Source organism: Salmo salar, chromosome ssa13, assembly GCF_905237065.1.
Source record: "Salmo salar chromosome ssa13, Ssal_v3.1, whole genome shotgun sequence".
Lineage (NCBI taxonomy): Eukaryota > Metazoa > Chordata > Actinopteri > Salmoniformes > Salmonidae > Salmo > Salmo salar.
In genome coordinates, this window is record NC_059454.1 from 112,787,902 (window position 1) to 112,814,665 (window position 26,764).

A 26,764-nucleotide genomic window follows, 5' to 3' on the forward strand; every position below is an offset into this window, starting at 1 on the left:
ACAGAGCACAACAATAATAATTGTGATATTAAATGGGTATTTCATGTCAAAGGTAACCTCATGTGTTTTACACAGAGCGTTATTCCTCTGGAGGACTGACGGCCTAATGTATGGAGCCTTGTGTGAGAGCTCTGAGGTCCCAAAATATGGATCTCTACTGTATTTCCTCAATAGAAAAAACCCCAATCCATAGTGTTTTTACAGCTAAACTCTCTTGGTGATTGCTGAGTGCAAAACAAACCATTAACAGGTAAAGAAGGCTTATTCAGGATTTTCTCCAAACTGTTAGTTAGTTCTCTGTTTTGTTGTGAAAATTTCTTGTCGGTCGGTCAGATGCAGATTCCTGGAGTTACCAAATACTCCGGGTTCCATCCTTTCTACACAGGCACAGGCTTCAGGAAGCAAAGGATTGTGGGAAAACTTCTCCAAGACAAGTCTTTGGCATGACGAGTTAGCTGTATGTCAAAGAAAGGATCTTGGGATCTTTACAAGTGTCTCAAATATCACTGGATAACGAATACAATTGTTTACAAAATCAATTAAAACCAAAATAAAAGATGGAGAATGAAATCAGTCTGTTGTGCTGCCCAGCAGAAGTCTCATCAGTCGCAGATCCACAAAGCTGGAGACAGTCCTGTTTCTGTGTTGGAGTCCGTGGTAATCAATCAATCAATGAGATCTGTATCTGTGTAGCTCTGTAGCTTTGCTGTCTGTTAGTACCTGTTGTTGTTTCTCTTATTATTATTGTTGTTGTTGTTGTTGTTGTTGTTGTTGTTGTTTCTCTTATTGTTGTTGTTGTTGTTGTTGTTGTTGTTCTCTTATTATTGTTGTTGTTGTTGTTGTTTCTCTTATTGTTGTTGTTGTTGTTGTTGTTGTTGTTTCTCTTATTGTTGTTGTTGTTGTTGTTGTTGTTGCTGCTGTTGTTGTTGTTGTTGTTGGAGTAGATGTTGTTTTTTTTTTTTTGTATCTTTTTAACTTTGACTTCATAATCTCTCTTTATTTTCTACTTAACGTTGTGTGAAACTTGAATTAAATGATCAATGTAGGATGTCCATTAACATGTGCAGAGAAATAGAATACTCCTTAATTTCTTCCACAGGAATTAATCACATCTGAGAAAGAGAGAGAAAGAGAGAGAGAGAAAGAGAGAGATGGAGAGAGAGAGCGACAGAGAGACCGAGAGACAGAGAGAGAGAGAGAGAGAGAGAGAGAGAGAGAGAGAGAGAGAGACAGAGAGAGAGACAGAGAGAGAGAGAGAGAGAGAGAGAGACAGAGAGAGAGAGAGACAGAGAGAGAGACAGAGAGAGAGAGAGACAGAGAGAGAGAGAGAGAGAGAGAGGAGAGAGAGAGAGACAGAGAAAGAGAGAGATGGAGAGAGAGAGAGACAGAGAGAGAGAGAGACAGAGAGAGAGAGAGACAGAGAGAGAGAGAGACAGAGAGAGAGAGAGACAGAGAGAGAGAGAGAGAGAGAGATGGAGAGAGAGAGAGCGACAGAGAGAGAGAGAGACAGAGAGAGAGAGAGAGAGAGAGAGAGAGAGAGAGAGAGAGAGAGAGAGAGAGAGAGAGAGAGAGAGACAGAGAGAGAGAGAGAGAGAGAGAGAGAGAGAACAAACAGAGTTAGAAACTGAGGAACAGCATACACAACAAAATCATTTCAGCGTCTCTTGAAAAAAAGTTTGGATTCAAACTAACAGTGGTGTTTCAGGTCAGAATCGACCTCAGACATCAGTAATCTACCTGTAAGCACCAGATAGGTCAGAATCGACCTTAGACATCAGTAATCTACCTGTATGCACCAGATATACAATCACATATTGCATCTGTTCCTGTTTTAAAATGGGTGACTCATCAAGAACTGCTTCATAATAATGAGGAAGGACTGCTGATATAAACAACGTATGTACTGAATGTGTATAAAGACTATTGTTATCAACTACTGGTGTGACTGTGTATAAAGACTGACAAAGTTTGTCACATCCGGCCTATTTGGCTGCATGGATAAAGTCAGGGACAGGATGTCTGCACTGGCAGACAGAGGCCCTACTCTCTCCTCTATACTCCTCATCTCTCCTCTTTACCCTCTCCTCTCTCCTCTATACTCCTCCTCTCTCCTTTTTACCCTCTCCTCTCTCCTCTCTACTCTCTCCTCTATACTCCACATCTCTCCTCTTTACTATCTCCTCTCTCCTCTATACTCCTCATCTCTCCTCTCTACTATCTCCTCTCTCCTCTCTACTATCTCCTCTCTCCTCTCTCCTCTCTACTATCTCCTCTCTACTATCTCCTCTCTCCTCTATACTCCTCATCTCTCCCCTTTACCCTCTCCTCTCTCCTGTCTCCTCTCTACTATCTCCTCTCTCCTCTTTACTCGCTCCCCTCTACTATCTCCTCTCTCCTATCTCCTCTCTCCTATCTCCTCTCTCCTCTCTCTTCTCTACTATCTCCTCTCTCCTCTCTACTATCTCCTCTCTCCTCTCTCCTCTCTACTCCTCATCTCTCCTCTTTACCCTCTCCTATCTCCTCTCTCCTCTCTACTATCTCCTCTCTACTATCTCCTCTCTACTATCTCCTCTCTCCTCTCTCCTCTTTACCCTCTCCTCTCTCCTCTCTACTATCTCCTCTCTCCTCTCTACTATCTCCTCTCTCCTCTCTCCTCTTTACCCTCTCTCCTCTCCTCTCTACTATCTCCTCTCTCCTCTCTACTATCTCCTCTCTCCTCTCTACTATCTCCCCTCTCCTCTCTACTATCTCCCCTCTCCTCTCTACCATCTCCTCTCTCCTCTCTACTATCTCCTCTCTCCTCTCTACTCTCTCCTCTATACTCCTCATCTCTCCTCTTTACTCTCTCCTCTCTCCTCTCTACTATCTCCTCTCTCCTCTCTACTATCTCCTCTCTCCTCTCTACTATCTCCCCTCTCCTCTCTACTATCTCCCCTCTCCTCTCTACTATCTCCTCTCTCCTCTCTACTATCTCCTCTCTCCTCTCTACTCTCTACTATCTCCTCTCTCCTCTCTACTATCTCCTCTCTACTATCTCCTCTCTCCTCTCTACTATCTCCTCTCTACTATCTCCTCTCTACTATCTCCTCTCTACTATCTCCTCTCTCCTCTCTCCTCTTTACCCTCTCCTCTCTACTATCTCCTCTCTCCTCTCTACTATCTCCTCTCTCCTCTCTACTATCTCCTCTCTCCTCTCTCCTCTTTACCCTCTCTCCTCTCCTCTCTACTATCTCCTCTCTCCTCTCTACTATCTCCTCTCTCCTCTCTACTATCTCCCCTCTCCTCTCTACTATCTCCTCTCTCCTCTCTACTATCTCCTCTCTCCTCTCTACTCTCTCCTCTATACTCCTCATCTCTCCTCTTTACTCTCTCCTCTCTCCTCTCTACTATCTCCTCTCTCCTCTCTACTATCTCTTCTCTCCTCTCTACTCTCTAATCTCTACTATCTCCTCTCTCCTCTCTACTATCTCTCTCTCTACTATCTCCTCTCTCCTCTCTCCTGTCTCCTCTCTACTATCTACTATCTCCTCTCTACTATCTCCTCTCTCCTCTCTCCTCTCTACTATCTCCTCTCTTCTCTCTACTATCTCCTCTCCTCTCTCCTCTTTACTATCTCCTCTTTACTATCTCCTCTCTCCTAGCTCCTCTCCTCTTTCCTCTCTCCCCTATCCTCTCTACTATCTCCTCTCTCCTCTCTCCTCTCTCCTCTCTCCTATCTCCTATCTCCTATCTCCTCTCTCCTCTCTCCTCTCTACTATCTCCTCTCTACGATCTCCTCTCTCCTCTCTCCTATCTCCTATCTCCTCTCTCCTATCTCCTCTCTCCTCTCTACTATCTCCTCTCTACTATCTCCTCTCCCCTCTCTCCTATCTCCTCTCTACTATCTCCTCTCCCCTCTCTCCTATCTCCTCTCTCCTCTCTACTATCTCCTCTCCCCTCTCTCCTATCTCCTCTCTACTATCTCCTCTCCCCTCTCTCCTATCTCCTCTCTCCTCTCTACTATCTCCTCTCCCCTCTCTCCTATCTCCTCTCTACTATCTCCTCTCCCCTCTCTACTCTCTCCTCTCTCCTCTCTCCTATCTCCTCTCTCCTATCTCCTCTCCCCTCTCTCCTATCTCCTCTCTCCTATCTCCTCTCCCCTCTCTCCTATCTCCTCTCTACTATCTCCTCTCCCCTCTCTCCTATCTCCTCTCTACTATCTCCTCTCCCCTCTCTCCTATCTCCTCTCTCCTCTCTACTATCTCCTCTCCCCTCTCTCCTATCTCCTCTCTCCTATCTCCTCTCTACTATCTCCTCTCCCCTCTCTCCTATCTCCTCTCTCCTATCTCCTCTCTACTATCTCCTCTCTACTATCTCCTCTCTACTATCTCCTCTCCCCTCTCTCCTATCTCCTCTCTCCTATCTCCTATCTCCTCTCTACTATCTCCTCTCCCCTCTCTCCTATCTCCTCTCTCCTATCTCCTCTCTACTATCTCCTCTCTACTATCTCCTATCTCCTCTCTCCTATCTCCTCTCTACTATCTCCTCTCCCCTCTCTCCTATCTCCTCTCCCCTCTCTACTATCTCCTATCTCCTATCTCCTATCTCCTCTATACTATCTCCTCTCTACTATCTCCTCTCCCCTCTCTCCTATCTCCTCTCTCCTATCTCCTCTCTACTATCTCCTCTCTACTATCTCCTATCTCCTCTCTCCTATCTCCTCTCTACTATCTCCTCTCCCCTCTCTCCTATCTCCTCTCCCCTCTCTACTATCTCCTATCTCCTATCTCCTATCTCCTCTATACTATCTCCTCTCTACTATCTCCTCTCCCCTCTCTCCTATCTCCTCTCTCCTATCTCCTCTCTACTATCTCCTCTCTACTATCTCCTATCTCCTCTCTCCTATCTCCTCTCTACTATCTCCTCTCCCCTCTCTCCTATCTCCTCTCCCCTCTCTACTATCTCCTATCTCCTATCTCCTATCTCCTCTATACTATCTCCTCTCCTGTTGCTATTGCTCCTCTCTCTCTTCTCTAATCTTTCCGCTCTCTACTCTCTTCTCCTCTTCCTCCTGTTCTGTTTGGTTCACAGTAATCTCGTAACACGCATGATAAGTGTTTTGGTTTCACCACACGAGGGCCAGCGTTAGAGCCCCTGGCAGCAGGCAGCAGTGTAATGTATATTAGTTAGGATGTATACTCACCAGATTAGAGCCCCTAGCAGCAGATAGCAGGAGTACCAGAGGAGGGGTGAGAGGAGGGTTGAGGAAGCACCATCCACTGGGACGCCCGCCCTGTGGGGCTCTGCTGAGGGAGGGGCTGGGGAAGGGGTGGTGTCTGGAACACAGCCAATAAGACACAGCAAGTTACAGACACAACCAATAAAAAGAGCAGAGATCACACAGGTCCAATCAGAGGACGGCAGAAGGCTGCCAGTACATGTCAGAACACGTGTTAGTGTTGAAGCAATGCGGTACAGTATTTACCATGTATGCAGTCCATCACGTTATTGTGTTATAGCCCCTACTCTAAGAGAACGCTGTCGGCTGTTCGAGAATCCTAACCCGTCTACATGTTGTTAGAAGTAGAGGGAAATGTTTACAGTAATATAACATCTCGGGACAGCATGTAGGCTTTGTGGTGCTCATATGAATTCCCTTTCTTTTTTCCTGGCTGACTTCTCACTAGTCACAATACACCTGTCAATATGTTACTAGCAGGATGGATGAACATTCACTCATTCATATCTTCATAAACTGAGACTGAATGAATCGGGAACAATCAATAACACAGTTCCTCCAACAGGAAGTCAGTTTGTAGTGATGTCATATTCGTGCCAATAGAGGTACAGGAAAGGATATGGTCACGTGGTGATACTGTCCTGTTTTCATTATGACACACATTATCACACATTATCACACACATCAATACACACACTTATCACACATTATCACACACATTAATACACATTATCACACACATTATCACACATTATCACACACATTAATACACACATTAATACACATTATCACACACATTAATACACACATTAATACACATTATCACACACATCAATACACACATTAATACACACATTATCACACACATCAATACACACATTAATACACACATTATCACACACATGAATACACACATTATCACACACATTAATTCACACATTATCACACACATTATCACACACATTAATACACACATTATCACACATAATCACACATTATCACACACATCAATACACACATTATCACACACATTATCACACACATCAATACACACATCAATACACACATTATTACACATTATCACACACATTAACCTGTTGGGGCTAGGGGGCAGTATTAGCACAGCCGGATAAAAAAACGTACCCAATTTAATCTGGTTACTACTCCTGCCCAGTAACTAGAATATGCATATAATTAGTAGATTTGGATAGAAAACACTATAAAGTTTCTAAAACTGTTTGAATGATGTCTGTGAGTATAACAGAACTCATATGGCAGTCAAAACCCTGAGACAAATCCTAACAGGAAATTGAAATCTGATTTGTGGAATCACTTTGAACACTTTGCCTATGAAACACACCGTGAGTTAGGATACATTGAGCACTTCCTAAGGCTTCCACTAGATGTCAACAGTCTTTACAAAGTGGTTTGAGTCTTCTCCGGTAAAAACTGACCGAACGAGAGGCCTGGAAAGTTGGTCATAGAGGGAGGGCCATTACTATTATGACGCGGGCGCTCGTGGGTACCCTTTCGTTCCGAAACGTTTAGTAAGACAATGCAATCGTCCGCCTTGAATATTATTGAAGCTCTGATTGAAAAAGGCCCTAAAGATTTATGTTATACAACGTTTGACATGTTTGAACGAACGTAAATATATATTTTTTGCACATTCGTGACGACAAGTCCCGCGCGCCTCGTACATTTTGAGTAGCCTTCGGAACGCGCTAACAAGAAGGAGCTATTGGGACATAAATTATTAACTTTTTTGGACAAAACTACATTTGTTGTGGACCTGGGATTTCTGGAAGTGCCTTTTGATGAAGATAATCAAAGGTAAGTGTCACGTCCTGGCCAGTATAAGGGTTAATTGTTATTGTAGTTTGGTCAGGACGTGGCAGAGGGTATTTGTTTTATGTGGTTCGGGGTGGTGTGTTAGTTAGGAGGGTGTTTGATTTATTATTTCCGGGTTTTGAGTTATGGTCTATGTTTATGTATTTCTATGTGTAGTCTAGTGAGTGTGTTTCTATGTTGAGTTAATTGGGGTGGACTTCCAATTGAAGGCAGCTGTTTGGTGTTGCCTTTGATTGGAAGTCCTATATTTAGTTGGGTGTGTTTGTCTTGTATTTGTGGGAGATTGTTTTTGCATTGCGTGTTTTTTGTGAGCAAAACTGTCATTATTGTTTTCTTGTTTTTTTCTCGTGTTCAACGTTCGTTAATAAATTAAGAAAATGAACGCCAACTCTGCTGCATATTGGTCCACCTTTTCGGACGACGATTTCGCTATATCGTCCTCCGACGAAGAAAGCCGTGACAGTAAGGGAATATTTCAAATAGTATATTTGATTTTAGATGGTTCCAAGATGGCGCTAACCTGTATCGCCTAGCCTATTTTTCTGAGCATAGCACCTCGTTTATTGCAAAGTGTGATTTCCCAGTAAAGTTATTTTTAAATCTATAATTCTTTGAATGACAATATTACATTTTAACAATGTTTTCGAATAGTAATTTTGTAAATTGTAGCTCTGATTCACCGGAAGCATTTGAGGGAAAATATTTTCTGAACGTCACGCCCCGATGTAAAAAGCTGTTTCTATATATAAATATGAACTTTATCGAACAAAAAATGCATGTATTGTGTAACATGATGTCCTAGGAGTGTCATCTGATGAAGATTGTCAAAGGTTAGTGCTGCATTTAGCTGTGTTTTGGGTATTTGTGATGCATGCTAGTTGCTTTGAAAATGTCGGTGTGATTTTTTTTGGCAGGGTACTCTCCTAACATAATCTAATGTTTTGCTTTTGCTGTAAAGCCTTTTTGAAATCGGACAACGTGGTTCGATTCAGGAGAGGTGTATCTATAAAATGGTGGAAAATAGTCATATGTTTGAGAAATTGAAGTTATAGTATTTATGAGGTATTTGTATTTCGCGCGACGCGATTCCACTGGCTGTTGACTAGGGTGGGACGCAAACGTCCCAGGTTCCCAGACAGGTTAACCTCTCTCTAAAGGCTTCACTTATTCAACAGTTTTACTTGAACCCTAAATGATTCTCCAGTAGATTACCAAGAAAAGCTCATCCATTGTTCAAAAATTGCCTTTTTGCCTTTGTGGAGATTGCACTGTCTCATTTTAAGCTGCTGCTACTCTCTGTTTATTATCTATGCATAGTCATTTCACCTCTACCTACATGTACATATTACCTCAATTACATCGACTAACCGATGCCCCCGCACATTGTCTCTGTACCGGTACCCCCTGTATATAGCCTCCACATTGACTCTGTACCGGTACCCCCTGTATATAGCCTCCACATTGACTCTGTACCGGTACCCCCTGTATATAGCCTCCACATTGACTCTGTACCGGCACCCCCTGTATATAGCCTCCACATTGACTCTGTACCGGCACCCCCTGTATATAGCCTCCACATTGACTCTGTACCGGTACCCCCTGTATATAGCCTCCACATTGACTCTGTACCGGTACCCCCTGTATATAGCCTCCACATTGACTCTGTACCGGTACCCCCTGTATATAGCCTCCACATTGACTCTGTACCGGTACCCCCCTGTATATAGCCTCCACATTGACTCTGTACCGGTACCCCCTGTATATAGCCTCCACATTGACTCTGTACCGGTACCCCCTGTATATAGCCTCCACATTGACTCTGTACCGGTACCCCCTGTATATAGCCTCCACATTGACTCTGTACCGGTACCCCCCTGTATATAGCCTCCACATTGACTCTGTACCGGTACCCCCCTGTATATAGCCTCCACATTGACTCTGTACCGGAACCCCCTGTATATAGCCTCCACATTGACTCTGTACCGGTACCCCCTGTATATAGCCTCCACATTGACTCTGTACCGGTACCCCCTGTATATAGCCTCCACATTGACTCTGTACCGGTACCCCCTGTATATAGCCTCCACATTGACTCTGTACCGGTACCCCCTGTATATAGCCTCCACATTGACTCTGTACCGGTACCCCCTGTATATAGCCTCCACATTGACTCTGTACCGGTACCCCCCTGTATATAGCCTCCACATTGACTCTGTACCGTACCCCCTGTATATAGCCTCCACATTGACTCTGTACCGGTACCCCCTGTATATAGCCTCCACATTGACTCTGTACCGGTACCCCCTGTATATAGCCTCCACATTGACTCTGTACCGGTACCCCCTGTATATAGCCTCCACATTGACTCTGTACCGGTACCCCCTGTATATAGCCTCCACATTGACTCTGTACCGGTACCCCCTGTATATAGCCTCCACATTGACTCTGTACCGGTACCCCCTGTATATAGCCTCCACATTGACTCTGTACCGGCACCCCCTGTATATAGCCTCCACATTGACTCTGTACCGGTACCCCCTGTATATAGCCTCCACATTGACTCTGTACCGGTACCCCCCTGTATATAGCCTCCACATTGACTCTGTACCGGTACCCCCTGTATATAGCCTCCACATTGACTCTGTACCGGTACCCCCTGTATATAGCCTCCACATTGACTCTGTACCGGTACCCCCTGTATATAGCCTCCACATTGACTCTGTACCGGTACCCCCCTGTATATAGCCTCCACATTGACTCTGTACCGGTACCCCCTGTATATAGCCTCCACATTGACTCTGTACCGGTACCCCCTGTATATAGCCTCCACATTGACTCTGTACCGGTACCCCCTGTATATAGCCTCCACATTGACTCTGTACCGGTACCCCCTGTATATAGCCTCCACATTGACTCTGTACCGGTACCCCCTGTATATAGCCTCCACATTGACTCTGTACCGGTACCCCCTGTATATAGCCTCCACATTGACTCTGTACCGTAAACCCCTGTATATAGCCTCCACATTGACTCTGTACCGTAATACCCTGTATATAGCCTCCACATTGACTCTGTACCGTAATACCCTGTATATAGCCTCCACATTGACTCTGTACCGGTACCCCCTGTATATAGCCTCCACATTGACTCTGTACCGGTACCCCCTGTATATAGCCTCCACATTGACTCTGTACCGGTACCCCCTGTATATAGCCTCCACATTGACTCTGTACCGGTACCCCCTGTATATAGCCTCCACATTGACTCTGTACCGTAACACCCTGTATATAGCCTCCACATTGACTCTGTACCGGTACCCCCTGTATATAGCCTCCACATTGACTCTGTACCGTAATACCCTGTATATAGCCTCCACATTGACTCTGTACCGTAATACCCTGTATATAGCCTCCACATTGACTCTGTACCGTAATACCCTGTATATAGCCTCCACATTGACTCTGTACCGTAATACCCTGTATATAGCCTCACTATTGTTATTTTACTGCTGCTCTTTAATTATTTTTTATTTGTCTATTTTCTTCTTTTTTATTACATTTTTTACTTCAGTTTATTTTAGTAAATACTTTCTTAAAACGTAACTTATTGTCTTAAAACTGCATTGTTGGTTAAGGGTTTGTAAGTAAGCCTGTCACATTCGGCGCATGTGACAAATACAATTGGATTCGATTTTTGGAAAATACCAGAATTCATGGAAAGATGTTTAAAAGGGATATTTTGATGAAGTTCCTTGAGGGCCGTCTTGGTGTCTACTTGAGGGGGAAGGTGCTGTCTTTTGATTGGTTGGTTGGTTGGTTGTTTATCAGGTAGGCATCAGTGGAGCCAGTTGAGAGCCTAAAGTCACTCAGAGTCCAAATCAGAGTCCACTCACACGCGCACAGCTGTGAAAAAGCCGCAACAGTGCCTCTTCCCAATCAGTAAGATGAAAATATTTGGCGTGGGCCCTCAAATCATCAAAAAGTTCTACAGCTGCACCATTGAGAGCATTTTGACTGGCTGAATCATTGCTTGGTATGGCAACAGCCCAGTACATCACTGGGCCGAGCTCCCTGACATCCAGGACCTCTATATCAGGCAGTGTGAAAGGAAGAACTGGAAAATCGTTAAAGTCTCCAGCCACCCAAGCCATGGACTGTTCTCTCTGCTTCTGCATCAATGTGACCCCAATAAACTCCTGAACAGCTTCTATCCCCAAGCCATAAGAGACTGCTAAATAGCTAACAGAACGGCTACAGGACTATCTTCTATCCCCAAGCTACACTGAGATACAGCCAGCTACACTGAGATGCAACAAGCTACACTGAGATGCAGCAAGCTACACTGAGATGCAGCCACCTACACTGAGATGCAGCCAGCTACACTGAGATGCAGCCAGCTACACTGAGATGCAGCCAGCTACACTGAGATAGAGCCAGCTACACTGAGATGCAGCCAGCTACACAGAGTTGCAGCCAGCTACACTGAGATACAGCCAGCTACACTGAGGCGCAGCCAGCTACACTGAGATGCAGCCAGTTACATTGAGATGCAACCAGCTACACTGAGATGCAACCAGCTACACTGAGATGCAGCCAGTTACATTGAGATACAGCCAGCTACACTGAGATGCAACCAGCTACACTGAGATACAGCCAGCTACACTGAGACACAGCCAGCTACACTGAGATGCAGCCAGCTACACTGAGATGCAGCCAGCTACACTGAGACGCAGCCAGCTACACTGAGACGCAGCCAGCTACACTGAGATGCAGCCAGCTACACTGAGACGCAGCCAGCTACACTGAGACGCAGCCAGCTACACTGAGATGCAGCCAGCTACACTGAGATACTTGAACAACTTCATCTGCACATCTATCACTCCAGTGTTAATTTGCTAAATTGTAATTACTTCCCTACTATTGGCCTATTTATTGCCTTTCCTCCTTACTCCATTTGCACACATTGTACATTGATTTTTCTATTGTGTTATTGACTGTACGTTTGTTTATCCCATGTGGAACTCTGTGTTGTTGTTTTTGTCGCAGTTGTAAATGAGAACTTGGTGAGAAAGGTGAAATGAGAAAGGTAAAATAAACAAATAAACAAATAAAATAATCTCAAATATAAAATATATTTTGATTTGTTTAACACTTTTTTGGTTACTACAACATTCCATGTGTTCTTTCATAGTTTTGATGTCTTCACTATTATTCTACAAATGTAGGAAATAGTAAAAATAAAGAAAAACCCTTGAATGAGTTGGTGTGTCCAAACTTTTGACTGGTGTTATATATGTGAACAGTGTGTGTGTTTGTGTGTGCTTGTACGTGTGTGTGTGTAAGGAAGTAGTTGCAGTACATCGGATGTCCAGCAGGGAGCAGTAGAGAACTGAGCTGGATCTCCATTCTTACAGTATATCAAAATCCCATTAGAATCAACCCAGTAGCCCCCATTTTTTTCAATTTTCGCCTAAACGACATACCCAAATCTAACTGCCTGTAGCTCAGGCCCTGAAGCAAGGATATGCATATTCTTGGTACTATTTGAAAGGAAACACTTTGAAGTTTGTGGAAATGCAAATTGAATGTAGGAGAATATAACAAAATAGATCTGGTAGAAGAAAATACAAAGAAAAAACCAACCAGTGTTTTCTTATCGCCATCTTCGAAATGGAAGAGAAAGGTCACTGTTATAGCCATCACTCTGGTTGTAATTCCGATAGTGTCCACAAGATGGCAGCAGTGTATGTGCAACATTTCAGATGGATGACTTGGAGTATGACTGATCCTCAAGACTTTTAGTGTGAAGTCACCAAGGTACATTTGGGCAAATCGTGAAAAAGACAGCCGCATTCATATTCCATTTTTCTGCAAGAATACCGTCAAATCTGTATACTTGGACTTTGATTTAGCTTTTCCAGTATTAGTAGCCATATTATAAGTTCAACATTTGCAAAACAACCAGTTTTCATAACTTCATAACTCTGAATAGCCTTATCATTTTTGTCCAAAATGAAAAGCCATGCGGTCGTACAAGGCTAGTAACAACATTTCACGAGATATACATGGTTTCCGATACTCCCGTAAAGCCCAGCTCATTGGCTATCTAGCTAGCTTTGTTTGACCCGATTGGTGCTCATTTTACAAAGTTATAGTTGTGATGGCCGCCCGCGTCATCGGCGTGCCATGAAGGCGTCACTCTCTGACCAAATGTGATGTCCTATAGGATATACTACATCCCTAATGAAATAGTGGAATCTTTTTACCTTCTAGGATCTCTGAGGGATAGATACAAATGTGATTTGACTGGTTGAAACAACGCTGAGAGTTCGATTTTCACAGATTCCTTTCTTTGCAAATTGAACGTGTGGAAATACAAAATCGAACGTGCATGCTATATGTACCTTATTAGGATATGAAAAATGATTTTATCTAACAAAATGACACTTCATGTTATCTCTGGGACCCTTTGGATGATAAATCAGAGCAAGCTTTCAGAATGTAATTACACATTTCACCTTCAGAGGTGAATTTATGAAACCTATTGTGTTGGAAAAAGTTTTTTGTTGTTAGGAGCTCTCCTCAAACAATAGCATGGCATTTTTTTCGCAGAAATAGCTACTATAAATTGGTCAGTGCAGCTGATATAAGACACTTTGGAATGGAGTCTGCACCTGTTTCTCTCCGTACCTGTTTCTCTCCGTACCTGTCTCTCTCTGCACCTGTTTCTCTCTGCACCTGTTTCTCTCCATACCTGTCTCTCTCCGTACCTGTCTCTCTCCGTACCTGTCTCTCTCCGTACCTGTCTCTCTCTGCACCTGTCTCTCTCTGCACCTGTTTCTCTCTGCACCTGTCTCTCTCCGTACCTGTCTCTCTCTCTCTGTACCTGTCTCTCTCTCCGTACCTGTCTCTCTCTGCACCTGTCTCTCTCTGCACCTGTCTCTCTCTTCACCTGTCTCTGTCTGCACCTGTCAAATGTACTGCACTTAGGGTTAGCGTTAGGGTAGGATTAGGGGTTAGGGGTTAGGGTAGAGGTAGGGTTAGGGGTCAGGGGTTAGGGTAGAGTTAGGGGTTAGGGTAGAGGTAGGGTAAAGGTAGGGTTAGGGGTTAGGGTAGAGGTAGGGTTAGGGGTCAGGGGTTAGGGGTCAGGGGTTAGGGTAGAGGTAGGGTTAGGGGTTAGGGGTTAGGGTAGAGGTAGGGTTAGGGGTTAGGGGTTAGGGTAGAGGTAGGGTTAGGGTTAGGGGTTAGGGGTTAGGGTAGAGGTAGGGTTAGGGGTCAGGTGTTAGGGTAGAGGTAGGGTAGAGGTAGGGTTAGGGGTTAGGGGTTAGGTTAGGGGTAGGGTTATGGGTCAGGGGTTAGGGGTCAGGGGTTAGGGTAGTGGTAGGGTCAGGGGTTAGGGTAGAGGTAGGGTTAGGGGTCAGGGGATAGGGGTTAGGGTCAGGGGTTAGGGTAGAGGTAGGGTTAGGGTTAGCGTTGGGTAGGTACCGAGGAGGGGCTCCTGCTCAGTGGTGGAGGTGATCTGTTTGGGTTCGTCCATCCAGGGTGTGGCGTGCACCGCGACGCTCCAGTCACTCCAGGTGCCGATCTCCATGTCCTTAGCCGCCACCTGGATGATGTACTCCTTCCCTGCGTACGCATCCGTTATGGTGTGGGCCGTACTGTCTGACAACTCCACCTGAAACACACCAATCAGAGAGGCGGGACATTTTCGAACCAATCAGATATCAGGAAGGGAAGAGGTAGAGACACAGGGAGGTGATAACTGCATAATGACCACTAACCACTGAAAAGTTCTCCATCTTTTATGTTTATGTTACTGAATACAGTGCGAGGACACTCAACAGCAGAATCAAAATGGAGACCCTTTATTTAAAAGCAACTAGTTAATCAGAGAGAATTGACAGTACCTCTTACTGTGTACTGGGGTGTCACTTCCTTTAGACAATCCAGTCAACACTGTCTGTGATAACCCTTTTTAAAAGCTCCTATAACACTGAGAGAAAGCTCCTATAACACTGAGAGAAAGCTCCTATAACACTGAGAGAAATCTCCTATTACACTGAGAGAAAGCTCCTATAACACTGAGAGAAAGCTCCTATTACACTGAGAGAAAGCTCCTATAACACTGAGAGAAATCTCCTATTACACTGAGAGAAAGCTCCTATTACACTGAGAGAAGGCTCCTATAACACTGAGAGAAAGCTCCTATAACACTGAGAGAAAGCTCCTATAACACTGAGAGAAATCTCCTATTACACTGAGAGAAAGCTCCTATAACACTGAGAGAAAGCTCCTATTACACTGAGAGAAAGCTCCTATAACACTGAGAGAAATCTCCTATTACACTGAGAGAAATCTCCTATTACACTGAGTAAAGCTCCTATTACACTGAGAGAAATCTCCTATTACACTGAGAGAAATCTCCTATTACACTGAGTAAAGCTCCTATTACACTGAGAGAAAGCTCCTATAACACTGAGAGAAAGCTCCTATTACACTGAGAGAAATCTCCTATTACACTGAGTAAAGCTCCTATTACACTGAGAGAAATCTCCTATTACACTGAGAGAAATCTCCTATTACACTGAGTAAAGCTCCTATTACACTGAGAGAAATCTCCTATTACATTGAGAGAAAGCTCCTATAACACTGAAATAGTGCTTCAATTACATTGAGAGAAAGCTCCTATTATTTTGAGAAAGCTCCAGTTACTACTATAACACTGAGAGTACACTACTATAACACTGAGAGTACACTACTATTACACTGAGAGTACACTACTATTACACTGAGAGTACACTACTATTACACTGAGAGTACACTACTATAACACTGAGAGTACACTACTATAACACTGAGAGTACACTACTATAACACTGAGCGAAAGCTCCTATTACTTTGAGAAAGCTCCTACTGCACTGAGAAGAACAATGATTGAAACCCATTCCACCTGTCTGTGTTAGAAGACTGAGGTCTGAGGTCTGACACTCAGCCTGCAGTTTTCAAACTCTTCTGAGAACAACACTTTTTTACATCCATGTGTCCTCTCAGAGATACCCCCCCAACACCCCCTCTGTGTCCTCTCAGAGATACCCCCCCTGTCCTCTCAGAGATACCCCCCAACACCCCCTCTGTGTCCTCTCAGAGATACCCCCTAACACCCCCCCTGTCCTCTCAGCGATACCCCTCAACACCCCCCTGTCCTCTCAGCGATACCCCCCCAACACCCCCTCTGTGTCCTCTCAGCGATACCCCCAACACCCCCTGTCCTCTCAGAGATACCCCCCAACACCCCCCCCGTGTCCTCTCAGAGATACCCCCCAACACCCCCCCGTGTCCTCTCAGAGATACCCCCCAACACCTCTGTGTCCTCTCAGCGATACCCCAAACACCCCCTGTGTGTCCTCTCAGAGATACCCCCCCAAACACCCCCCTCTGTGTCCTCTCAGAGATACCCCCAACACCCCTGTGTCCTCTCAGAGATACCCCCCTAACACCCCCCTGTCCTCTCAGCGATACCCCTCAACACCCCCCTGTCCTCTCAGCGATACCCCCCAACACCCCTCTGTGTCCTCTCAGCGATACCCCCCAACACCCCCCTGTCCTCTCAGAGATACCCCCCCAACACCCCCCTGTGGCTCTTTGGTGAATGGAGAATAACGATCAAATTCAGCTTTGTTTGGCTCCTACATTTACATTTTAATGGAACTGTCTTCTTCGTAATTGGTCATGAGTGTTGCTCACTTCCCTTGAGACTGGCAGTCTCAGAGCCAAAAAGAGAGATGACTTTCATTTCAATTCGACCATGCCAGCATCCCAAATGCCTTTACAGTATTGTACACTACTTCTAACCATAGGGCCGTTTCATAGCCACCATAACTATCACCCTATATTCTAACCATAGAGACAATACCATATATAACACCATATCGTTATAACCATAGAGACAATACTATGTATACCTTCATTATAAACATATATAAAATACATAACATAACTCCATTACAACCAGAGACAATACTGTGTATAACTGCATTATAACCATAGAGACAATACCAGTATATATAACTACCTATACTCTACCTAAACTACCTATACTCTACCTAAACTACCTGAACTACCTATACTCTACCTAAACTACCTGAACTACCTATACTCTACCTAAACTACCTGAACTACCTATACTCTACCTGAACTACCTATACTCTACCTAAACTACCTGAACTACCTATACTCTACCTAAACTACCTGAACTACCTATACTCTACCTAAACTACCTGAACTACCTATACTCTACCTAAACTACCTGAACTACCTATACTCTACCTAAACTACCTGAACTACCTATACTCTACCTAAACTACCTAAACTACCTATACTCTACCTAAACTACCTATACTCTACATAAACTACCTATACTCTACCTAAACTACCTAAACTACCTATACTCTACCTAAACTACCTGAACTACCTAAACTACCTATACTCTACCTAAACTACCTAAACTACCTATACTCTACCTAAACTACATAAACTACCAATACTCTACCTAAACTACCTATACTCTACCTAAACTACCAATACTCTACCTAAACTACCTATACTCTACCTAAACTACCTATACTCTACCTAAACTACCTATACTCTACCTAAACTACCTATACTCTACCTAGATTACCTATACTCTACCTAAACTCCCTATGCTCTGCCTAACTACATACACAGTGCCTTGCAAATGTATTCATCCCCTTGGCAATTTTCCTATTTTGCTGCATTACAATCTGAAATTGATATTTATTTGGATTTCATGTAATGGACAGACAAAATTGTCCAAATAGGTGAAGTGAAATGAAAAAAATTACTGTTTAACTTGTTGGGGATAGGGGGCAATATTTGCACGGCCGGATAAAAAACGTACCCGATTTAATCTGGTTACTACTCCTGCTTAGTAAGTAGAATATGGATATAATTAGTAGATTTGGATAGAAAACACTCTAAAGTTTCTAAAACTGTTTGAATGGTGTCTGTGAGTATAACAGAACTCATACAGCAGTCAAAACCCTGAGACAAATCCTAACAGGAAATGGAAATCTGATTTGTGGAATCACTTCAAACCTTTGCCATTGAAACACACAGGAACTTATTAATCATTTAGCACTTCCTAAGGCTTCCACTAGATGTCAACAGTCTTTACAAAGTGGTTTGAGTCTTCTATGGTAGAAACTGACCCAAAGAGAGGCTTGGGAAGTTGGTCACAGGGGGAGGGCTATTACTACTATGACGCGGGCGCCCATGGGAAACCTTTTGTTCCGAAACGTTTAGTAAGACACTGCAATCGTCCGCCTTGAATATTATTGAAGCTCTGGTTGAAAAAAGCCCTAAAGATTTATGTTATACAACGTTTGACATGTTTGAATGAACGTAAATATATATTTTTTGCACATTCGTGACGACAAGTCCCGTGCGCTTGAGTACATTATGAGTAGCCTTCGGAATGCGCTAACAAGAAGGAACTATTGGGACAAAAATTATTAACTTTTTCGAACAAAACTACATTTGTTGTGGACCTGGGATCCCTGGAAGTGCCTTTTGATGAAGATAATCAAAGGTAAGGGAATATTTACAATAGTATTTTTGATATTAGATGGTTCCAAGATGGCGCTAACATGTATTGCCTAGCCTATTTTTCTGAGCATACCACGTCGTTTATTGCAAAGTGTGATTTCCCAGTAAAGTTATTTTTAAATCTGGCAATGCGGTTGCATTCACGAGATGTTAATCTATAATTCTTTGAATGACAATATGAAATTTTGACAATGTTTTCGAATAGTAATTTTGTAAATTGTAACGTTGAGAGAAAATATTTTCTGAACTTCACGCGCCGATGTAAAATGCTGTTTTTATATATAAATATGAACTTTATCGAACAAAAAATGCATGTATTGTGTAACATGATGTCCTAGGAGTGTCATCTGATGAAGAATGTCAAAGGTTAGTGCAGGGTTTTGCCTGCCAAATGAGTTCTGTTATACTCACAGACACCATTCAAACAGTTTTAGAAAATTTAGGGTGTTTTCTATCCATATGTAATAAGTATATGCATATTCTAGTTACTGGGTAGGAGTGGTAACCAGATTAAATCGGGTATGTTTTTTATCCAGCCGTGTCAATACTGCCCCCTAGCCCTAACAGGTTAAAACCAGAAGATATCTCCTCAGAGTGAGGGTCAAAATGCCTAGAGGCACAGAAAGAGCCCATGAGCTTGTCTGCTATGGTTTGAATGAAATTGCCAACATCCACAGAGTCATCAAACCTAAGCAACTCAAGAAGTTCTTCCCAGAAGTCAGTCTAGGAGATCTGAGGAGACCGGAGATCATTGAGCTACTGATAAGCCACCGCGAATGAAGACTTGCTCCGCAAAGAGTGAAGGTGATTGGAGACCTTGTCTTATGGGAGAGCCCGCTAGGAAAGATTGTTGGTGGAGCACATCCAGATCTGTTTGAAGAAGTCGATATGGCCGCGCACAGGTCTGGAACGCACTTTGCTCGATCCATGAGAGCAACCGCTGTCAAGTATCAAGAGATAATTAAAACACAAGAGTTCACAGCTGAAACCAAAAGCACAGTTGCTCGTAGAGAGTTCTTGGATTGGTGGAAATGGGATAGCATTGGAGCAGCTTGCGAACCGAAGTGTGGAGGATGCCGGTGCGGCAATTGTCAACCAGGAGGCAAGGAAATGACTCTGAGTGAGGAAAGGGAGCTGGAGATCATAAGGAAAGGCCTCACGTACATCAAAGCAGATGCTCACAGCGATGAACCGCACTGGGACACAAAATACCCCTGGATTCAAGATCCAATTGCCCTTCCCTACAACAGGAGTGGGGTTGAAGCCACCTTCTTAAGAACAGAAAAACAACTCAAGAAAGAGCCAGAGTGGAAAATGGCATACACAGCTCAAGTGCATGAAATGGTGGAGAGAAGAGCAGCAAAGAAACTCACCAAAGAGATGATCGCCAGCTGGAAAGGACCAGTATGGTATGTCAGCCACTTGGTGGCACCAAACCCACACTCTGTCACAACACCTGTGCGACTGGTATGGAACAGCAGCCAGAAGTTTAAAGGGGTCAGCATGAATGACCTGCTGCTGAAAGGGCCTGATGTTCTCAATCCCATCCGAGCAGTACTACTCAGGTTCAGAAGAGGTGTCCATGCTGCTCTTGGCGACATCAGGAAGATGTACAACTCGGTGTGGTTAGAAAACCTGGAGATGCATCTCCACAGATTTCTCTGGAGAAACACTGAGGAGGAAGAGATTGAAGAGTATGCCATCACCAGAGTCAACATTGGCGATCGACCAGCAGGGTGCATTGCACAGCTGGCCATGAGAGAGACAGCAAAACTGCCCATGTTCGCTCACCTGGAGGAGGAATGTAGGATCCTTGAAGAGGATGCCTATGTCGATGACATCCTGACTTCCCATAATGACTTACAAAAGCTGGACAAGGACACCAAAGGAGTTGAAGAGATCCTGAGGACAGGCAGATTTTTCCTCAAACCCTGGGTCCGGTCAGGCCAAAGTGGGAGGCAGGAGATCGTACCAGGAGAACAAGGAGCGGTGTCAGGCACAGTACTTATTCTCCCAAACCAGATAAGGAAAGGAGACAATAAAGCCCTTGGAGTTGGATACCTTGTTGAAGAGGACAACTGTACCTTATGACTTCAATCAATTTCTCAAAGAGGAAAAAGAAGATGAGTCGGACAAAATCTCCTTGAAGAAGAGGTGAGAGGGAAAACTCCAAACCCACTGACGAGAAGAGAACTGCTAAGCCAAGTAGCTAGCCTGTATGACCCAATAGGCCTCGTCACACCTGCCAAACAAAAGGGTGCCATTCTTGTCAGAAAGGCGTTTCAAGAAGCTGGAGGCAAAACTCTGACCCGAAACACGTGGGACAAACCTCTGTCTGAACAATTGAGAGAAGAAGCCATCAAACTGTTTGAGGAGTACACACGTCTTAGCCAAATCACCTTCCACAGAAGCCTCACACCAGTCAACTGGCTTGGTAAACCTTGGGGAATAACATTCTCTGACGGAAGTGAGAAGAGCTATGGAGCTGTAGTGTACTTCAGATGGGAAACCGAGAAAGGCATCCAAGTCAGGTTGGTTGAGTCCAAAGCAAAACTCACACCTTTGGACCAAAAGGGGGAGGCAGTGAAAGCTGAAATCTGCGGTGCTGTCTGCGCAGCACGACTTCGAAAGTACATTGAAAAACACAGTCATATAGAAATTGAACGATGGCTCCATCTGCTGGACAGTCAAACTGTGGTGGGAGCTATCCAGAGAGACAGTTATGGGTATCAATCTTTCTTCGCGAACAGAGTCGGAGAGATCCAGAAATCCACATCCGTCGAAGACTGGTGGTGGATCCCGGGAGGCCTGAACAGTGCTGACATCATAACAAGAGGGGCAGCCCCGGAAGACCTCCAAGAAGATTCCATGTGGCAAAATGGACCAGCGTTCCTGCGGCAACCCATGGAAGAGTGGCCACAGAAGTCAGCCAAAGAAACTGCAGCTTATGCCAAGGAAGGCATAAACAAACTTCAAAGGAAATATTTCTCTGCAGCACTGACCAGAGCGCAGGCCAAGAGAAACAAGAATGATGTACTTCCTGAAGTGGGAGTTCAGAAGGAAAGTCAGAGTGATGCACAGCAAAGCAGGCAAAATAACCCAGATGAACCTAAGACTAAGATCCGAAGACCACCAGCTGGCTCTGCGGTAACAAAACTGATTGACATCAGGAAATTCAGCAGCCTGACCAGGCTGATCCGAGTCACTGCCTGGGTTTGGAGAGCTGCAACGAAATGGAAAGAAGTGTTGACCAGGAACTCAGCCTCAGATAAACCAAAGTGGGAGGAAATTCTTTCAACAAACTGGAAGTCCAGAGGCAAACAAGCTGTACTCACTGTTGGGGAGTGTGAAGATGCACTAAGAGACCTGTTCCTTGCAGCACAAGAAGGTATAACCTTTCAAGGCACCACTCTCAACAGACTCGCTGTTTACAGAGATGAAGAGACTGGGCTCTTGGTTTGTGGAGGGAGGTTCAAGATCTTTGATGAGGACGAGACTGCTGTACCAATTGTACCATATGAGGCATGGATATCCACTCTCCTAGCCCAAGAGGCCCATGATGCAAACCATGAAGAAATAGCAGGTACACTCCTCCGGATGAGGAAGAAGGCCTGGGTGATAAAAGGCCGGAAGCTGGCTAAAAGAGAGTTGACAACTGTGTGGTGTGCAGAAAGGCTAGGGCCAGAAAGTGCCAACAGATCATGAGTGACCTTCCACCCGAGCGTATAACACCAGCCAGACCATTTGAGTACACAACAGTGGACTTATTTGGACCAAATGAAGTCAAGGACGAGGTGAGAAAGAAAGTCAAGCTCAAGGTGTGGGGAATTGTCTTCTGCTGTATGGCATCCAGAGCTATACACACAGATGTTGTCAGTGACCAGTCAACTGAAGGCTTCTTACTGGCCTACCAAAGATTCACGGCACTGAGAGGGCATCCAAAGAAACTGTGGTCAGATCCTGGAAAGAACTTTGTGGGTGCCAGACCTGCCCTCAAAGAGCTCTACCACTTCCTGGTTCAACAAATTACATCTGAGCTTGAAAATGAAGCTTCAAAGCATGGAACAGAGTGGAGCTGGAAGATCCACCCAGCAGACTCCCCTCACAGGAATGGTGCTGCAGAAGCAGCTGTTCGCACTGTGAAGCGGGCCTTGCACAATATGAGAGGCGAAGGACTCTTCACATGGAGTGAGTTTCAAACATTTATGTTCATGGCTGCTAACCTTGCCAATGAAAGGCCCATAGATGCCAGGACTCAGAGTCGGGAGGACTGCATAGAATACATCAGCCCTAATTCTCTTCTTCTTGGAAGGACTGGACCTAGGGGAGACTTAGGAAGCTTTGAGTTTGAAGACTACTCCTACAAAAGGTTAAGAGTCATTCAAGCAGAAGTTAACTGGTTCTGGAGGAAGTGGAGTCAGTTGGCTGGACCTAACCTGTTTGTGAGGAGTAAGTGGCACACAAAGCAGCGAAACGTGGCCGTTGGAGACGTAGTCTGGCTTGCAGACCAGAACGCTTTGAGGAGTCAGTATAAGCTTGGTAGGGTCGTCAATGTCAACGCTGACAAGGAGGGCATTGTGAGAGATGCAAATATACGAACCTTCCCAAGTTATCCCATCTCAACTTTGAAGCATGTTTGTGGAGACAAAGCAAAGAAACGTTCAACCAAAATCCCTGCTACAATTCTTCACAGGGACGTCAGGCGTTTGGTTGTGTTATTACCTGTAGAAGAGCAGAAGTAAAGCGATCGAAGATGGAGCCGATGTGACCTCCTTGGGTTCAAGAACCAGGAGATCAAGTGGGAGGTGTTGCGTCAAAAGACAGGTATTCATATTCAAGGCGTTCAGATTTTCAACTGATTTCAAAGATAAAACACCAGCAGGGGGCGAAAGATTGTATGCATTGTGGAACCCATCATTAGCTTGTGTTTCCCTGGGGAACATATATACTGGTGCACCTTTGTGATAGCAGGTGGTGAAATGTTTGGTGGAAAAGCATTTCACTGGAAGTCCTTCACGGAAGAGGAGACTCTCATCCATACACATTCAGCTCATTTAGGATTCTGGAGACTATGCACATGGACATTGTTGTGTAAAATTGTGGCCAGTTAGGTGTTTATTTGTGTTGAGAATTGAGACCAAATGTCTAATTTAGTGTATAGTATAATTTAGATAATATGACTACGTTCAGATTATATATTTAATTTGAAATGACCTTACTTGAAGTAATGTATATTTCGTTTTGTGTTTTGCCTTTAAAGGTTATCAACCTAACTAACTAATTAACTAACTAACTAATTAACTAACTAACTAACTGGCTAAAGAAATAAAAGAAGTCAGAAGAAAATTGAGTTGTCCCTTGCGTCCTTCAGTCCTTAAAGGCCTTTTTCAAGTTTGGGCAAAGAGCTGCAGTGTGAACCATACACAACTTGACAGTAGCTTTGGATAGAAAACACTCCAAAGTTTCTAAAACTGTTTGAATGGTGTCTGTGAGTATAACAGAACTCAAATGGCAGGCCAAAACCTGAGAAGATTCTGTACAGGAAGTACCATGCCTGACCATTTCTTGGCCTTCTTTGTCATCTCTATCCAAAACAAAGGATCTCTGCTGTAACGTGACACTTTCTAAGGCTCCCATAGGCTCTCAGAAGGCGCCAGAACGTTGAATGATGACTCTGCAGTTACTGGCTGAAAAACAGTAGCGCATTTGGTAAGTGGTCGATCTGAGAACAATGAGACGGGCGCGCGCGTGGACGTGAAGAGTCCATTTTACTTTTTCAGTCTTTGAACGAAAACAACAACTCCCGGTCAGAATATTATCGCTATTTTCCGAGAAAAATCGCATAAAAATAGATTTTAAACAGCGTTTGACATGCTTCGAAGTACGGTAAAGGAATATTTTAACATTTTTTGTCACGATACGCGTCCGCGCGTCACCCTTCGTTACCCTTCGGATAGTGTCTTGAACGCACAAACAAAACATCGCTATTTGGATATAACTATGGATTATTTGGAACCAAACCAACATTTGTTGTTGAAGTAGAAGTCCAGGGAGTGCATTCTGACGAAGAACCGCAAAGGTAATCCAATTTTTCTTATAGTAAATCTGAGTTTGGTGAGTACCAAACTTGGTGGGTGTCAAAATAGCTAGCCCGTGATGGCGAGCTATCTACTCAGAATATTGCAAAATATGCTTTCACCGAAAAGCTATTTTAAAATCGGACATCGCGATTGCATAAAGGAGGTCTGTATCTATAATTCTTAAAATAATTGTTATGTTTTTTGTGAACGTTTATCGTGAGTAATTTAGTAAATTCACCGGAAGTGTTCGGTGGGAATGCTAGTTCTGAACGTCACATGCTAATGTTAAAAGCTGGTTTTTGATATAAATATGTACTTGATTGAACAAAACATGCATGTATTGTATAACATAATGTCCTAGGAGTGTCATCTGATGAAGATCATCAAATGTTAGTGCTGCATTTAGCTGTGGTTTTGGTTTTTGTGACTTATAGGCTAGCTTGAAAAATGGGTGTCTGATTATTTCTGGCTGGGTACTCTGCTGACATAATTTAATGTTTTGCTTTCGTAGTAAAGCCTTTTTGAAATCGGACAGTGTGGTTAGATAAAGGAGAGTCTTGTCTTTAAAATGGTGTAAAATAGTCATATGTTTGAAAAATTTAAGTTTTCAGATTTTCGAGGAGTTTGTATTTCGCGCCACGCCCTATCATTGGATATTGGAGTGGTGTTCCGCTAGCAGAACGTCTAGATGTAAGAGGTTTTAAGGGGAAACATTTAAATGTCTTGGAATGGCCCAGTCAAAGCTCAGACCTCAATCCAATTGAGAATCTGTGGAATGACTTAAAGATTGCTGTACACCTGCAGGAACCCATCCAACTTGAAGGAGCTGGAGCAGTTTTGCCTTGAAGAATGGGCAAAAATCCCAGTGGCTAGATGTGCCAAGCTTATAGAGACATACCCCAAGAGACTTGCAGCTGTAACTGCTGCCAAAGGTGGCTCTACAAAGGATTAACTTTGAGGGTGAATAGTTATGGATGCTCAAGTTTTCTGTTTTTTGCATCTTCAAAGTGGTTGGCTTGTTGTGTAAATCAAATGATACAACCCCCCCCAATAATCCATTTTATATACAGGTTGTAAGGCAACAAAATAGGAAAAATGCCAAGGGGAGTGAATACAATTGCAAGCCACTGTACTCCACCTAAACTACCTTTACTCTACCTACACTACCTTTACTCTACCTACACTACCTTTACTCTCCCTATACTCTACCTAAACTACCTTTACTCTACCTAAACTACCAATACTCTACCTATACTCTACCTAAACTACCTATACTCTACCTAAATTAAATAAACTTCCAATACTCTACCTAAATTATAAAAACCACCTATACTCTATCTATACTCTACCTAAATTATATAAACTACCTATACTCTACCTAAATTATGTAAACTACCTATAATCTATCTATACTCTACCTAAACTATATAAACTACCTGTACTCTATCTATACTCTACCTAAATTATATAAACTACCTATAATCTATCTATACTCTACCTAAATTATATAAACTACCTGTACTCTACCTAAATTATTATATAAACTACCTGTACTCTACCTAAATTATATAAACTACCTCTACTCTACCTAAATACATGAACTACCCTCAAAGTCAGGACTATGGGTTCGATTCCTGCGGCCACCCATATGTAAAATGCATGACTAAAGTCGCTTTGGATAAAATCCTCTGCTAAAATCGCATATATAAAGTCTATTGCCCCAGTGAAGACAGACAAAGAAGTGGCTGTTGTATTTAATGTAATAATGTCTGTCCAAACACAGCTAGAGATTCAAGAGAGAGCAGCATGAAGCTAAGACAGACAGATAAGTGGCTATTATGTTTAATGTAATAATGTCTGTATACTAATCAAATGCCTGTTCAAACTCTGTGCTCGAGATTCAACACAGACCAGCAGCAAATCAGGATACTTCCAACACTTGGGCCGAGTACAGGGCCATGGAAAGCAGAAGTGCACTATGAAGGGAGCAT

General features: G+C 43.7%; 1 protein-coding gene across 1 annotated transcript in view; it reads right to left on the reverse strand.

The window, feature by feature from the left end:
* Positions 1 to 889: 889 nt before the first annotated feature.
* cntfr (ciliary neurotrophic factor receptor) overlaps positions 890 to 26,764 on the reverse strand; it is a 457,893-nt gene continuing 432,018 nt past the window's right edge. The window contains exons 7-9 of the mRNA XM_045692705.1: positions 14,554 to 14,743; positions 5,183 to 5,315; positions 890 to 1,112 (exon numbers count right to left, since the gene is read on the reverse strand). Coding sequence (XP_045548661.1) covers position 1,112; positions 5,183 to 5,315; positions 14,554 to 14,743 — 324 coding nt within the window. The 3' untranslated portion in view covers positions 890 to 1,111. The remainder of the gene's footprint in view (positions 1,113 to 5,182; positions 5,316 to 14,553; positions 14,744 to 26,764) is intronic.